This window comes from Sapajus apella, unplaced genomic scaffold (assembly GCF_009761245.1).
Source record: "Sapajus apella isolate SASKATOON/1434 unplaced genomic scaffold, GSC_monkey_1.0 scaffold274, whole genome shotgun sequence".
Taxonomy (NCBI): Eukaryota; Metazoa; Chordata; class Mammalia; order Primates; family Cebidae; genus Sapajus; species Sapajus apella.
In genome coordinates this window covers 101,302-118,460 of record NW_022437214.1, presented here as the reverse complement: position 1 = coordinate 118,460, position 17,159 = coordinate 101,302, and the positions used below count along the sequence as shown (strand labels likewise).

General features: G+C 42.3%; 1 protein-coding gene across 1 annotated transcript in view; it reads left to right on the top strand.

Moving 5' to 3' along the window:
• Nucleotides 1-17,159, top strand: part of LOC116545468 (mitogen-activated protein kinase 1) — a 50,339-nt gene that overhangs the window by 15,746 nt on the left and 17,434 nt on the right. Inside the window, exons 4-5 of the mRNA XM_032272007.1 lie at nucleotides 6,443-6,557; nucleotides 6,857-6,988. Of these exons, the coding sequence (XP_032127898.1) occupies nucleotides 6,443-6,557; nucleotides 6,857-6,988 (247 nt within the window). The remainder of the gene's footprint in view (nucleotides 1-6,442; nucleotides 6,558-6,856; nucleotides 6,989-17,159) is intronic.

Here is a 17,159-nt window from a genome sequence, read left to right as displayed (position 1 = left end):
AGGACTAAGTTTGCATAAAAAGAAAACCAGTAAGTAAGAGAACATTCTGGATGCATTGCAATAAGCTGTAAGTCTCCTCTCCAGTCTCTGTGTCTCTGTTTTTGCTTGTTAAGAGTTGGACTATCTGGCCAGAGCCAAGGTGCTGTGTGTCTTTTTTTTTTTTTGAGACAGGGTCTTACTCTGTCACTCAGGCCAGAGTGCAGTGGCACCATCATGGCTCACAGTCTCAACCTCCCAGGCTCAAGTGATCCTCTCTGCCTCAGCCTCCAGAGTAGTTGGGACTGCAGAGCGCACCACTACGCCTGGCCAATTTTTACACTTTTTTGTAAAAGTTGGGGATCTTCCTATGTTGCCCAGGCTGGTCCTGAACTGCTGAGCTCAAGGGATCCACCCACCTCAGCCCCCGCAAAGTGCTGGGGTTATAGGCATGAGCCACCACACCCGCCCCCAAGGAGCTGTCTAAATTTTGTTCAGCATTGAACTTCTGGGCCCTAGGATTCAGCCTCTCTACCTCAGCTGGTATAGTGCTGATGGTTGTGGAGTAGGAGGAGTGTGCCTCCCCAATCACTGTTACTGTCAGTGGTTTGTGTTCCACTCCTTGGACAGCTGTCCTGAAGTCCTGCCTGTGGCCATCAGGTGCAGCCTGGGTTTGTTGTAGAGGTTTCATTAGTGTGTATTTCTGTGAACATGGACGAGGGCTGTCTGTAAAGGTCAAATTTATCTGATAATGAAGAATGTCTCTGTGGCAGAATTATATCGTAATTTGTTGTACTTGAAGAAAACATAATTTTGGACAGAGTAGGAACTGCTGTGGCTTCTTTTGAAATTATGATCGCCTGCTTCCAAATGAAGTTCCTCCCTCTGTATCTGTGAGTGGCTGTACAGAGTGCATCCAGGTCTCATCTACACTCTGCTACCAAGGTCTGTGTCTTGGTCATAAGAAATGATTTGAATAAGTCTATAAAAGCCCAAAAAAGTGAAATGTGACGTTTTTTGTTAGATTTATGAGCCAGGAGGCAAAAATTGAGGGCTGCCGTGGAGATTGAGATCCGTTCAGTATTTTTATTGTCATTTGCAAATAATAAATGAATAAGGTGAGAAAATTGAGTAGTTAAGTGGGCCTGACATGCTACCTTTATCTAGTATCTCAAGACTATAAGATTCTTAAACACAGTTCCATCTGCTCTAATGTGAAGATACTTGAAGAAAGGCAATAAAAATAGACATTGGATCTTGTATCTAGGGCCCAGGAACCAGAAATAGTCCTGAGAGGCTTAATGGAAATGAAAGAACAGGTCTAATTAGCTTATAGGCTTCTTTCTCTTCCTCCATTCTTTATGAGTACAGATAAGCTATTAGATTTTTTCATAAGGAAATGGAATTTGTTTAAAGCATTTAGTTTTTCTTGATATCCTACATTTGTTCGGTATATTATAACAGTAAAATCTCATTAACATAAATTCCATTATAAAGAAGGATTTGGTGTAACAGATGTTTCAGAGAAGAAAATGCCATGTTGGTTCTCTGTAATTCTGTATCACAAACAATCCCACACAACAGGTTCTTTCTCTGACTGGCCACGTGACAGCCATTCTAAACAAGGAGCATTGGCATGCGAGTGTTCAGTGCCAGTTGTAAAGGGAGCTGTTGGTATGCCTTTGTCCTGGTGTGGCTTCTTGGTCTTGTAGTCTCCATTCTGACTTCGATGTCCCCACTGTCTTCACGTCTCAATCACCCTCCAGGGAGAGGTAGCCAGAGAGGGCTTTCTTCAAGATGACCTGTTTTTCCTTCTGCTTGCAGAGTTACCAAAGTGAAAATTGACTGTCCATTTTTTTCTTATTTGTAATACCTGTAGCCTGAGAATGTTACTTCTAGAAGTTGTCTTCGTTTTGTTCATTTTTACTAATGTAGAAAATTTTCAAACCCATAGAGAAATTGAGAGTAAACACCCATATGCCCTTGTCCTTGGTTCTCCAGCTATTAACATCTTGCCATGTTTCTTACCCCTCCTTCCCTCTCTTACTGTTTCCTTTCTCTTTCTTCTTCTGTCTTTTCTCTTTTGTCAGACCGTGTGACACTTCACCAGCATATACCACTTCACTCCTAGACCCTTTGTGGCATACTAATGCTCCTTACAAGGAGGGTGTCCTTACAAGGAGGGCGTTCTTCCCACAGCAAGAGTACCCTTAGCCATATGTAAAACAATCATCACTAATTCCGTGACATCCCATCTCTCCAAAAAAGTCTAGGTAACTCTGTTTTTAACACGGGATTTAATTGTTTCACATATAATGTTAGTCTAGAACAGTCTTCTTGCCCTTCCTCTCTTCTTCAAGACATTCAGCACTTTGCCACGTACAGATCAGTTGTTTAACAGCGTGGTTCACATTTTGGATTCTTCAGACGGGTTCTTCTTGATGAGATGTAGCTTGCATGTTTCTGACACGACCACCATAGATTCCTGGAGATCATGTATGTGAATCTCCTGTTTCCCAACAGCCTTCCCCCAGTGGTTCAGCACTTACTTCTGTTGGTTATAATATGGGGGGTTATAAAATGGTAATTTTCTAAATTTATTCTTCCTTTTACATGTACTGGCTAGCATTCTTCCATGAAGATTTTTCCCCTTTACCCTTTCTCTTCTTGTGTATCCTACCTTTGTTTTTAAACACTATAAGGAATCCAGGATTTTTTTTTTATGTTATCCATTATCCTTTTCTTTTTCTTTTTATTTATTTTTATGTGTGTGTGTGTGTGTGTGTGTGTGTTTTGTTTTGTCTCGTCTCACTCTGCGCCTGTTGCTAGGCTGGAGTGCAGTGGCACGATCTTGGCTCACTGCAACCTCTCCCTCTTGAATTCAAGCGATTCTCCCGTCTCAACCTCCTGAGTAGCTAGGATTACAGGCATGTGCCACCATGCCCAGCTAATTTTGTATTTTTAGTAGAGACGGGGTTTCTCCATGTTGGTTGGGCTGGTCTCAAACTCCCCACCTCAGATAATCGCCTGCCTCAGCCTCCCAAAGTGCTGGGATTATAAGTGTGAGCCACCTCACCCAGCCCATTTTCTTTTTTAAAAAACTCATATTGTCCCAGTTTTGGGAAGCTAGAGCACTCTATTTACACATTTGTAATGTTTTATAGAGTTTCAGCTTTCAGAAAAGTTGCTCTGTTTAACTTGTTTAGGAAAGAAAAAAAAATTTTAAAAATTTCTGGGTGCAGTGGCTAACATCTGTAATCATAGCACTTTGGGAGGACAAAGTGGGCAGATCACCCACCTGGAATTTGAGACCGTCTCTACTAAAAATACAAAAAATTAGCCGGGTGTGGCGGCAGGCACCTCTAATCCCACCTACTCAGGAAGCTGAGGCACGAAAATCGCTTGAACCTGGGAGGCGGAGGTTTCAGTGAACCGAGGTCATGCCACTGCACCCGGCCTGGGTGACAGTGTGAGACTCTGTCTTAAAGAATAAAAAAGTAAAAGTTTCAAGAAAAGTATAAGGTAACCATTTTCATCAAGATTGCTTGACATTTCCTCCCCTTCCCCTTCCCTTTCCCCTCTCCCCTTCCCTCCTCTCATTTTTTTTTTTTTTTTTTTAAAATCTCTGCCTCCCAGGTTGAAGCGATTATCATGCCTTCCAAGTAGCTGGGATTACAGGTGTGGCTAATTTTTGTATTTTTAGTAGAGATGGGGTTTCACCATGTTGGTCAGGCTGGTCTCAAACTCCTGACCTCAAGTGATCCACCCACCTCAGCTTCCCAAAGCCAAAGTGCTGGGATTACAGGCGTCAGTCACCGCACCTGGCCTCTTTTTTTTTTAACCTCCCCCTCCTGGACTCAACTGATCTTCGCCATCACCTCCTGTGTGGCTGGGACTGCAAGCTTGAACCACCATGCCTGGCTAATTTTTGTATTTTTTTTTTTTTTTTTATAGAGACAGAGTTTTGCCATGTTGGTCAGGCTTGTCTCAAACTCCTGGGCTCAAGTGATCCACCCACCTGGGTCTCCCAAATTGCCGGGTTTACAGGCATGAGCCAACCAGGCCCAGCTGAGATCCCTTTAAATTTTTTAAAAATTATCAAGGAGCAGCTGGGTGTAATGGCTCACGCCTGTATTCCTAGCACTTTGGGAGGCTGAGGCGGGTGGATCATTTGAGCCCAGGTGTTCGAGACCAGACCGGCCAAAATGTAGAAATCCTGTCTCTACTGAAAATACAAAAATGCACCGGGCATGGTGGCACATGCCTGTAATCCCAGCTACTTTGAGGCTGATTCAGGATAATCGCTTGAACCCGGGAGGTGGAGGTTGCACTGAGCTGAGATTGTGCCACAGTACTCCAGCCTGGGTAACAGAGTGAAACTATCTAAGAAAAAAAAATTAACAACCCACACACATTTTTTTTATATAGGTTATATCTATTGTTATTTACAGTATGAAACTTTAAAATGTATTAATTTTTAAATAGTAAATCCACTACATGTTAACTTAAGTTCTATATTTTTCATAAGAATAAGTTTATTTTCTACAATAAAAACATTTTAGTGAGGCTAGCATGATGGCTGAGGCCTAGAATCCCAACACTTTGGGAGGCCAAGGCAGGAGAATCACCAGGAGTTTGAAACCAGCCCTGGCGACATAGTGAGACTGTGTACAAAAAAAATTTTAAATCGGCTGCACGCTGTGGCTCACCCTTATAATCCCAGCACTTTGAGAGGTTGAGGTGGGTGGATCATGAGGTCAGAAGTTCGAGACCAGCCTGACCAACATGGTGAAACCCTGTCTCTACTAAAAATACAAAAATGAGCCAAGCGTGGTGGCACACACCTGTAATCCTAGCTACTCAGGAGGCTGAGGCAGGATAATTGCTTGAACCCGGGAGGTGGAGGTAGCAGTGAGCTGAGATCGAGCCATTGCACTCCAGCCTGGGTGACACAGCAAGACTCCATCTCAAAAGGAAAAAAAAAAAGAAAAAGAAAATTTACATCAGCTGGGCGTGCTTGCATGCACCTATAGTCCCAGTGACTCGAGAGGCTGAGATGGGAGGATTTCTCGAGCCCAGGAGATAGAGGCTGCAATGTACCATGATCGTGCCGCTGCAGTCCAGCCTGGGTGATAGGGTGAGACCCTGTCTTTAAATAAAATAAAATAAAATAAAATAACATTTAGTGAGAAGAGTGGCATTTTTTTTATTCTTGCAAGTCTGTTTAATGTCTGGCTTAACAGTTGGATTCTCATCTGGTTTGGCATTCAGTCTGTCAAATATGTTGTTTTGGTTTAAGTTAATAAGGAAAACTTCACACAGGTATGTAGCTGATAAAAGGAGGGAAATTTTAGTAGTCTTTTTTTAGCTACTTGTGGCTGTTCTTTGATACTACCCCCAATTTGAACAAGTGGTAGTTTCTTAAGGGTTAATTATTGCATTGTGGAATCTGAAATCGTATCAGTGAATTTTTTTTTTTTTTTTTTTTTTTTTTTTTTTGAGATGGAGTCTTGCACTGCCTCCCAGGCTGGAATGCAGTGGTGCAATTCTTGGCTCAGTGCAGCCTCAGCCTCCTGAGTAACTAGGACTACTGGTGCCCAGATAACTTTTGTAGTTTTAGTAGAGATAGGGTTTCACCATGTTGACCAGGCTGGTTTTGAGCTCCTGACATCAGATGATCCACCCGCCATGGCCTCCCAAAGTGTTGGGATTACAGGCGTGAGCCACCATGCCCGGCTGAGAATATTTTTAATAAGAGATTGGTAAAATATGATGGAGCTAGCACATACTCCCCCCAACCCAGAAATCAAGGTTTTTAGACTTTTAAAATACTTTTCCAGTTCCAATTTATGACAATTCTGAATCTATCTCTCAAATTGTTTCAAAAAAGGACTAATGTATACTTTGGAAATTCTAATCTAACAAGTTATTCAGCTGTTGTGGTGGTGGTGGTGGTTTTGAGATGTCTCGCTCTGTCACCCAGGCTGGAATGCAGTGGCATGATCTTGGCTCACTGCAATCTCTGCCTCCCGGGTTCAAGCGATTCTCCTGCCTCAGCCTCCCATGTAGCTGGGATTACAGGCACCCACCACCATGCCTGCCTAATTTTTTTGTAGTTTTAGTAGAAACGAGGTTCTACTATGTTGGCCAGGCTGTTCTCAAACTCCTGACCTCCAGTGATCTGTCCACCTTGGGCTCCCAAAGTGCAGGGATTAAAGACATGAGCCACCATGCCTGGCCCATGTTAATCAACTTTGAAGAGAAAAATAAAATCACATAACCTTAAACTGTTCAGCCTCCCATAAAGCCAAATTATTATTTGTTTTTCCATGCTGCTTATTTGTCTGTCTGAGTTTTGGAGTCAACAGAGAAGTTCAAACTCCTATCAGCAATGCACCTGTCATACAGGAAGATCTCATCCTGTATGACTAGATATCATTCTCAATCTTTTCTCTTTCTCCTGCAGGGCTACACCAAGTCCATTGATATTTGGTCTGTAGGCTGCATTCTGGCAGAAATGCTTTCTAACAGGCCCATCTTTCCAGGGAAGCATTATCTTGACCAGCTGAACCACATTCTGGGTAAGGTTCCCGAGCCCTTCAGTAGCTAGATTTACTCACTTTGCCGGCCCACAGCTTACATCAAAGTCACTTCATTAAATTAAGAAGAGTTTAATAACCCTTTAGCCTGTGGTAGGTTTGAATTTTTAACCTTCCCTGATTAAAAATGTTAAGGACTTTTGTGTAAAAACTTAAGAAAGGTAAGCATTGGGAGTGGTGATAAGACATTAATTATCAGGGTTCATTCTGACCCAAAGTTAATGGTGTGTAGTCATTTGCCTTAGTCTTGTTAACTAACAGCTAATTATTTTATCTGATAGGTATTCTTGGATCCCCATCACAAGAAGACCTGAATTGTATAATAAATTTAAAAGCTAGAAACTATTTGCTTTCTCTTCCACACAAAAATAAAGTGCCGTGGAACAGGCTGTTTCCAAATGCTGACTCCAAAGGTAAATGTTATTTCATTGATTAGTTTTTTTTCTTAGGCTTAGCTTCGCATTTATTTGTTCAGTTGTTCAGTCACTAGCCTGAAAAGTGAGCCTATAGCTATTGGATAATGCTTTCTTTAGTGCTCACTCTGAATTACTGTCTTCCTTTTTTTTTTTTTTTTTGGGAAACAGTGGCAGTGCAATAAGGGAGCCTGGTAATGATGTAATGACCGTCTAGTTGTCCACCTTTTGATTTCTTTGCTAATTTTAACTTGGATTAAGTTCACTTTTTTTTTTTTTTTTGAGATGGAGTCTTGCTCTGTCACCTAGGCTGGAGTGCAGTGGCAGGATCTCAGCTTACTGCAGTCTCCACCTCCTAGGTTCAAGCAATTCTCCTGTTTTAGCCTCCCACGTAGCCAGGCTTACGGGCACCCACCACCATGCCCAGCTAATTTTTTTGTATTTTTAGTAGAGACAGGTTTTACCATGCTGGCCAGGCTGGTCTTGAACTCCTGACCTCATGATCCGCCTTCCTCAGCCTGTCAAAGTACTGGGATTACAGGTGTGAGCCGCCATGCCCAGCCTAAGGTCACATTTTTAAGTTTCAGGAAGTCTAGGACCCTGCAAACAAATTACACCTTTTTACCTTGTCACTTGATAATTTTTAAAGTCAGGTTTATTGAAGAATAATTTACATAGAATAAAATTTATACTTTTTAGTTGTGTGGGCCTCGAGTTTTAACAAACATAAACTGTCATGTAACTACTATCACAATTGAGATATGGAATATTCCCATCATCCTCAGAAGTTACCTTGTGCCATTTGTAGTCGGTTGTCCCCCTCTAACCCATCTCTGGCAATCACTGATCTGATATCTATCCCTATAGTTTTGCGTTTTCTGGCATGTCATATTAATGGAATCATAGAGTATGTAACCTTTTTATGTCTAGATTCTCACGTTCAGCATACTGCATTTGAGTTATAAAACTTCGTTTCATTGCTTGTGTCGGTCTATTCAACAAATGGTGCTGGAACAATTAGGCAACCATATGCAAAATTTGCGAAATAAAAAATGGAACATAAACCTAAATATAAGACCTAAAATTACCCTTCAAGAAGAAAACAAGAGAATCTTCATGACCTTAGGTTAGGCAGAGATATTTTAGAGCACCTGTAAAAGAAAAAAGTTACATTCATTTTTTATCCTTTTTTTTTAGGTTAGCTTTGTTAAATAATTGTATTATCTTTTATTCCCATTTAATGAATACCTGTTAAATATATTAGGCAGCTAGTTTTTAAAACTTTATGCTATTATAAAACCACAATAGGCAGAATAATGACCTCTATTCACCCCCATGACTGTATTCTAATCTCTGGAACCTATAACTATGTTAGGCTATCTGGCAAACAGGAATTGTGGTTGCAGATGTAATCAAGGTTGTTCATCAGCTGACTTTTGTTTTTTAACTGGTCCTTACAGAGCAAGGCTAATCCATGGCCAGTATGGTATGCCCAGAGTAGCCCATCAACTGACTTTTAAGCTAGGAAGACTATCCTGGATTATCTTCCTAGGTGGGTGGATTATCTAGGTGGGCTTATTTATAAAAACAGGATACCTTAAAAGTGGAGGAGGGAATCTGAATAAGGTACTTGTCGCTCCGTATCTTTATCTACATGTGTGTGCACATTTTCTCTGTAATTTATTTTTTAATTATTTAAAGGTTAACTTTTTAAAAAATTTAGAAATTGTAGAAATATTTAAGAAGGTGAAATTCTTTTATAATTATTCCCTAAATGTCATTGTTAATAGAATTGTTTCTTGAATATCTTTTCCACATAAGTGCATAGATCTGGCTTATTGTTAATGATCTTATAGCATTTTTATCCAGTTTTCTATTAGAAATTTAGCGATTTCTAACTTACTATTTTATCTATATGTATGAATATATGTGTATATGTATATTTAACAACTGTCTTCTTAAATGTTGAATTGGTTTTAGGTATTGACCTGAGTCAAGGTTTTAGAAATACTTGGTTGTTTAGAATTGAATTTCTTTTGAATATGGGAGAAGCATTCTTTTAATCTCTCATATAAATGTATAGAAGAATGTCATATAGGAGGAATAGGTAAGGGAGTAAGAACCACTCCTGATTACCAGGATCCGACAGTAACCTTTCACTTTTTTTTTTGTTTTTTTTTTGAGGCAGAGTTTCGCTCTTGTTGCCCAGGGTGGAGTGCAATGACTTGATCTCGACTCAGCGCAACCTCTGCCTCCTGGGTTCAAGTGATTCTCCTGCCTTAACCTCCCGAGTAGCTGGGATTACAGGCATACGCTACTGGCTAATTTTGTATTTTTCGTAGAGACAGGATTTCTCCATGTTGGTCAGGCTGGTTTCAAACTCCCAGCCTCCGGTGATCCACCTGCCTCAGCCTCCCTGCATGCTGGGATTCAGGCGTGAGGCACCACACCTGGCCAAAACCTTTTCACTTTTTTTGCCCTAATGTGTGCAAGTTTCTCTTTGTATGGTTGTAATTATATAATGTATTTTGGTATTAAGGCGTTTTGGGGGATTGGTTTGGTTTTTATTTTCTGGGGGTGTTTTTTGTAGTCATATCTGGCTTTGTCACCCAGCCTGGAGCACAGTGGCCCAATCTCAGCTCACTGCAACCTCTGCCTCCCGGGTTCAAGTGATTCTCCTGCCTCAGCCTCCCAGAGTGCTGGGATTACAGGCATGAGCCACAGCGCCCAGCCCTAATTTTGTATTTTTAGTAGATACGGGGTTTCATCCTGTTGGTCAAACTCCTGATCTCAGGTGATCCACCTGCCTCAGCCTCCCAAGTGCTGGGATTACAGGCGTGAACTGCCACTCCCAGCTGTTTAGCCACTAAAATCCAGGAAATTAAGTTTGCAATGCTGGTATTGGGTGAATATAATGAAGAAGTAGGGAAAAGCTACACGTAAAGAAAGTGGAGAAGTAGGAATTGGTGGTGCTGCAGGGAGCGCTAGAGCATCAGGTGTTAGGAATATTGGTTTTGTAGCCTTACTTCATGTGTTCAGTCCATAACCCAGTCTCTTACTAGCTGTGCGACTGTTAGACAAACTGCTTAACCTCTCTGGGTGTCAGTTTTCCTTTTGTTTCTTTTTTGGGGGGCGGTGAGGTTTGGTTTTGAGATGGAGTCCTGCTCTTTTACCCAGGCTGGAGTGCAGTGCCGTGATCATACCCCACTGCGACCTCAAACTCTTGGGCTCAAGCAATCCTCCCACTTCAGCCTCCTAAGTAGCTGGGACTACAGGCATGCACCACCACATGTGGCCAATTTTTTAATTTTCTTTTAGACATGGGAGTCTCATTATGGTGCCCAGGCTGGTCTTGAACTTCTAGGCTTAAGCAATCCTCCTGCTTCAGTCTCCCAAAGTGCTGGGATTACAGGCATGTGCCACTGCACCTGGCCAGTTTTCTTCTTTATATGATTACTTTTGTTTTTGTTTTTGTTTTCTTTTTTTCATTTTTTGTTTTTGTTTTTTGAGATGGAGTCTTGCTTTGTCGCCCAGGCAGGAGTACAGCAGCCTGATCTTGGCTCACTGCAACCTCCACCTCCTGGGTTCAACCAATTCTCTTGCCTCAGCCTCTCAAGTAGCTGGGACTACAGGCGCGTGCCACCACGCCCTGCTAATTTTTGTATTTTTATTAGAGACAGGGTTTCACCATGTTGGTCAGGCTGGTCTTGAACTCCTGACCTCAGGTGATCACCCGCCTTGGCCTCCCAGAGTGCTGGGATTATAGGCGCCTGCCACCATGGCCAGCTAATTTTTTTTGTATTTTTAGTAGAAATGGGGTTTTACCATGTTGGTCAGGCTGATCAAAACTCCTGACCTCAGTTGATCCACCCACCTTGGTTTCCCAAAGTGCTGGGGTTACAGGCATGAGCCACAGTGCCCAGCCTCTAGTTGTTAAAGAGTAACTACATAGTGTTCCCTTGTAGGGATGACCCATAAGTGTCCTTCAACCAGATTCACATTGGACATTAAAGTTTACATCCGTTACCTATTGCCGCATGATAAACCACCCCAAAACTAAGGCTTGAAATAGATATGCATTTGTTCATGAGCCCCTTGGGCTGGTGCAGCTGGGTAGTTCTGCTGAGCCTGCCTGGGTTCAGCCATGCACTGCAATCATCTGCTGGCTCCTTCCATCGCCCTTCAATTGTGGTAGTTTAAAGTCTTACAGGTGGCCTTTCCTGCAGTTGTCTCTTTATCCTAAAGTAGACTAGACTGGATGGCTTCTCATGATGGCAGAAATATTCCAAAAGAGCAAGAGCCTATGCTGCAAGGTCTCTTGGGACCAATTCTCAGAATAGCACTTAAACAGTTTTACCATGTTTTTGTTGTTGTTGTTGTTGTTGTTGTTTTGAGACAAGGTCTCAGTCTGTCAGCCAGCCTGGAGTGCAGTGGTGCAGTCAGCCCACTGCAACCTCTATCTGCTGGGCTCAAGCAGTCCTCCACCTCAGCCTCCCAAGTAGCTGGGACCACAAGTATTTGCCACCATGCTAGGCTAATTTTTTTTTTTTTTTAGGCAGAGTTTTGCTCTGTTTCCCAGGCTGGAGTGCAGTGGCATAATCTCGGCTCACTGTAACCTCTGTCTCCTGGGTTCAAGTGATTCTCCTGCCTCAGCCTCCCAAGTAGCTGGGATTATAGGTGCATGCCACCACACCTGGCTAATATTTGCTTTTTATTTTTTGTTTATTTTTGAGAGGGTGTCACTTTGTCGCCCAGGCTGGAGTGCAGTTGTGCGATCTTGGCTCACTACAACCTCCACCTCCAGGGTTCAAGTGATTCTCTTGCCTCAGCCTCCTGAGTAGTTGAGATTACAGGTACCCGCCACCATGCCCAGCTAATTTTTGTACTTTAGTAAAGATGAGGTTTTATCATGTTGGTTGGGCTGGTCTCAAACTCCCGACCTCAAATGATCTGCCAACCTCGGCCTCCCAAAGTGCTGTGATTACAGATGTGAGCCACTGTGGCCAGCCTAATTTTTGCATTTTTAGTAGAGACATGGTTTCACCATGTTGGCCAGGCTGGTCTTGAACTCCTGACCTGAGGTGATCTGCCTCCCTTGGCCTCCCAAAGTGCTGGGATTATAGGCGTGAGCCACCGTGCCCGGCCTAATTTTTGTGCTTTTTTTTTTTTTTTTTTTTTTTACAGATGGGGTTTTGCCATGTTGCCCAGGCTGGTCTCAAGCAATCCTCCTGCCTCAGCTTCCCAAAGTGCTGGGATTACAGGCATGAGCCATTGTACCCAGCCTAATTTTTGAATTTTTAGTAGACACAGGGTTTCACCACATTGCCCAGGCTGGTCTGAAAATCCTGAGCTCAAGTGATCCACCTGCCTCATCCTTCCAAAGTGCTGGGATTACAGGTGTGAGCCTGAGCCACTGTGCCACTTCTACCATATTCTGTGGGTCAAAGCAAATTGAACAGTTAGCCCAGATTCAAATGATGGGGAAATAAATCCGCCCATTGGTGGGAGGAGTTGCAAAGAATTTGTGTCATGTTTAACCTGTCATTAAGTTGTTTTTATATTTTTAAGATAACATAAATAAATTCATTCATTCAGTAAATAGATTTGAATATCTGTTCTGTGCCATCCAAGCTTCTAAGGCCCTGGACATAGTACCAGAAGTAAGAGGGATTAAGAACCTGTTTGCAGATAGGAAGTCTGAGGACTCATTAAAAAAAAAAAAAAAAAACTTGCTTACAGAGAACCGATAGTCTAGATTTGTAAGAAAATGAATGGAAGACCTCAGGGAACTCAAGAGATAAAACTTTCAAGCTAGAATTTTTAAGTCCAGTTAATGACAGTTCACAGAAAAGGAAGTTGAAACATATCTTAAATATAAGAATGGTACTCATTTTTACTCACTGTACAAGATACAAACATTGAAAGGTCAGTAATTTTTTTAAACGCCCTCCTCATCACAGTAGCAAACATCAAAGTTTGCTACCCTGCTGGCCGTGGGGAAAGGATGTTTTCGGAGAGAGCTGGTGGAGTGTAAACCGTTTGAGTCTCTGTAGAGGACAGTCTGGCAATTCCGTCACATGTCTTTCATTCTGGATATTGAAATTTTGGTCTACCAACCAAATGGGGGAGTGGCATTTAATTTGTTTTTCTGTAATTAAGAGTGAGATTGAAATTTTTTCATGTTTGTTGGAAAGTTTTGATTGCTATATCCCTTAAACCAGCAGTATTTTAGATTTTTCTTTAAAGGAGTCTTAGCTTACAATTCTCTCAAATGACTTCAGTGAGGGGGAAGAAATTATTATTCAGCAGATGGTACTGGGCTAGTTGAATAGCTGTTTGGAAGAAAATCAATTCAGATCATTACTCACACATCAAAATGATTTCGAAAAGAATCGATTAAATTCTTATTTCAAAATATCTTGAAAAACAGTATTTAGAGTATTCAGTATTTTTCTGATCTCTGCATGGAGAAAGACTTTGTAAGCTTTAAAAACAAGTATCAAGGAAAGTGACACATATAAAAGTTTAAAAGCTAAACCAAATTAGATTAGGTGTGCACGATAGGTCTAAAATATTCTAAATTGAGTAACATTGACCCTCTCCTGTTTTTCAGAAGGCATCAAAGTGCAGCGGTTATACCCGGTGCTCTGGAATCGGCCTCCTGAGTTTAAAACTAGGGATCTGCTACTTGGATTTTTGACTTTGGACAAGTTATTTAAGCTCTCTGTTTCATTATTTCCTCAATACAGAATTGGGACAATTTGTAGTTCCCACCTCATAGGATAATTAAAAGAGTTAAGGAATTATTATTAACTTTAGATTCACCATTAATATTATTAGTATCTAAAGAGCAGGGACAAACCTAAGACCACAGTGTATAAATAAATGAGCAAAGGACAAGAACACACAGTCTTCAGGAAATACTGAGATTAGGAAAAGTATAGGCAGAACAGTTCGGGTGACAGCAGTTGAGAATTTGGCTTAGTCTGTGTTTAATTTAAGACACCTGTTAAGCATTAGAAACAACCTAAATGCCAAACGTTAATCAAATGGCTGAGTAAATTATGAGACATCTACTTAAAGGAATATTTTAAGGCCACTAAAAGGGATTTTTTACAAAGTTTTGATAGTGTGGAAAAATACTAATGAGCAATATTTACTACGGTACTACGGGAAAATAAAACAGCATTCGTCATATATAATGATTTCAGCCTTCTAAAAGAAAGTACATAGGAAAGAATTCAACAAAATATGTCAAAAGATAAGCAGTGGTTATCATTGAATGATGGTGCTAGGGGAGCAAGGGAACGTGGATGAGTCATTCACACAGACTAGAAGGCCAGGTTTGGTGGGTCAGCCATCTGAGGTCTTTTCAGTTCCATATAACAAGAACTTACTGGCCCAAAAAAAGGGCTTTATTGGCTCTGATAACTGAAAAGCTCAGTCGTGTGTGGATTGATGGGCACAGACACTATTTCTAGAATCTGGACTTCTTTATCATCCAGCCTTGCCTTGCTCTGGACTGTCTTGTCAGCCAGCCTCTCATGGTGGCAATAAGACACTTGAAGTAATCATTGCAGCCATGTCTTGGGACTGATTCTCATCACCTCTTTGTGCTCAGCTTGGATGCCATGCCTATCCCTGAACAGTCACTGTGGCCAAGGGGACCCAGGAGAATGTGGCCCAGCCAGTGTCACCACTCCCACAGCACAGTCCGGGAGTGGGGGCAAGCCAGAGTGCTCTCCTATGGCAAACACAGTTGGATGGATTAGAGGGGCAGTGGACGCTGGTAGGCACAACCAGCAGGTGACCCTGAGAGTGAAGGAAGATAAGGAATTCTATTTTCTCCACCCAACCGCCCCCACTCCCTTTTTTTTTTTCTTCCTGAAGAGACAGTGTCTCCCTCTGTTGGCCAGGCTGGAAGGCTGGAGTGCAGTGGCATAATCACAGCTAACTATAGCCTGGAACTCCTGGGCTCAGGCAAGCACCATGTCTGGCTAATTAAAAAAAAAAATTGTTTTTTCTTGTAGAGATGGGGTCTCGCCGTGTTTCCTAGTCCTGTCTTAAACTACTGGGCTCAAGGGATATCCTCTCGCCACCATGCCCAGACCCGTTTTTTTGTTGTTTTTTGTTTTGTTTTGTTTTTTTTAATTAAAAAAATGCAGTTTCTATAAGAAGTCTGTCTCCATTTCTCAGATAACCTAATGTTTGAAAAGCTTGCAGACTTTGTTATTACCCGTATAGATACATCACATTGATTGTAAATGGAATCATAGGGCTATATGTTATTTTATTACCTACACAGAGTTGGATTTATTCATCTACAGCTTGGTCACCCTCGGCTCAAGATAGCTTTGGGAGGTATTTAACCTGTGGTCTTTCAAATCATGCAAGAGATTGAAAAAATAGAAGAATGAGATTGTGGCTGGGCGCAGTGGCCCATGCCTGTAATCCCAGCACTTTGGGAGGCCAAGGCGGGCGGATCACTTGAGCCCAGGAGTTCAACACCAGCCTGAGCAACATGGCAAAACCCTGTCTCTACCAAAAATACAAAAATAAGCCTGGTGTAGTGGTACGCACCTGTAATCCCAGCTACTCAGGAGGCTCAGGTTAGGAGGATCGCTTGAACCCGGGAGGTGGAGGTTGCAGCGATCTGAGATCGTGCCACTGGACTCCATCTTGGGCGATAAAGCGAGACCCTGTCCCAGAAAAAAAAGAAGAGTGAGATTTTAAGAAGTTGGAGAACACAAACCTTCAGCCAGTGATGGAATAGGGATAAAGAAAAGAACTAGTACCATGTGATGTTGCAGAAGCAGAGATGACATTTTGAGAAAATAGGCATGCACAGCAGTGTCCATGTAGCAGAGATGTCTAGCAAGATACAGATTGGAAAGTGTGGGTTGATTTTCCAGTTAGGGGTTTGTTGGTGACCATGCAAGAGGAGTTGAAACAGTGAGTGGAAGTGGGAAATTTGAAATGGAAAGGGGAGACAGAAATGACTGGCCCACGTGAGGGGAAGTGGTTGTGGACCAGGCCACAAATTGGGAAGCATTGATTTTGAGTAGAGAGAAGGTGTTTTTCTTGGCAATGTTGGTAAGGATGTGTACGGATCTGGCTAGGAGGGAAGTCCAGGAGGATCACTCTTGAGTGCCTCAGTTTTCTGTGTAGCACCCTTGAGAAGATATGCTGAGAGTAATGAGGGTCAATTAGCAAGAGGGTTATGATTCAAGCTGTGCAAGTTGGGTGGAATCTGAGAGTAGAGGAGGGGGCTGACCAAGGCTTTCCTGAAACTGTTGAGGGCCTTGATGAGACTGAAAATCTTGAGGTTTTTGTAGCACAGTAGTTACTGATAGTGTGCTCCTTAAAACCCCTGAGACCCCCAGGATCCTTTCAGTATGTCCACGAGGTTAAAGCTGTTTTAATAATCCTCTTAAGGAGTTATTCACACTGCTCTCTGTGTTGCCATCTGAACTTGTGGTACGGGAGCAGAGCCCTCATCACCACAGCCACAGCAAGACAGTGGCACTAGAGAGGTCACTGAGCTCTGCATTGCCACACCCCAACAGCACAAAATCAGTGCCAGTAAAAAGTACTCGCCATATTAAATCCATCCTTAATACATGTCTTCAGATATCTGTGTGACAAACACATGCAGCATTTCTGCTGCATACTGAATGCAGTGGTTTTCTCAGGAAAAAGCACTTACGTAACTATTTGAGCTATGAGTGGAATTAACTGCATTTTAAACTGAGCCTCAGTAGTTTTTATGAGTGAGTGTAAAGGGCTCCTAAGATCAGAAAGCTTGAGAAGCACTGTTGAAGTGGCACAGTTTGCAAAGTTCAGTCATTTTTTCTGGCCCTGCACAGACGCCTGAGTTGAGGATGGAAATGACAGTTTGCAGCATTGATTCAGGGTCAGAGTTTCACAAGTAGCCAGGATGGACCTGAAAAGGAACTGTGGAGAGCCAGTCGACTGGCCTTCCCCAGGTCCAGGCTAGGGCAAGAAGGAAAAAAGGATGATGGATTAGAAGAAAGAGTTGGGGTCAAGTTGTTATATACTATTTGAAGTTAAAGAGAAGGGCCAGGCACAGTGGCTCACGCCTTTAATCCCAGCACTTTGGGAGGCTGAGGTTGGAGGATCGCCTGAGCCCAGGAGTTTGAGACCAGCAAGT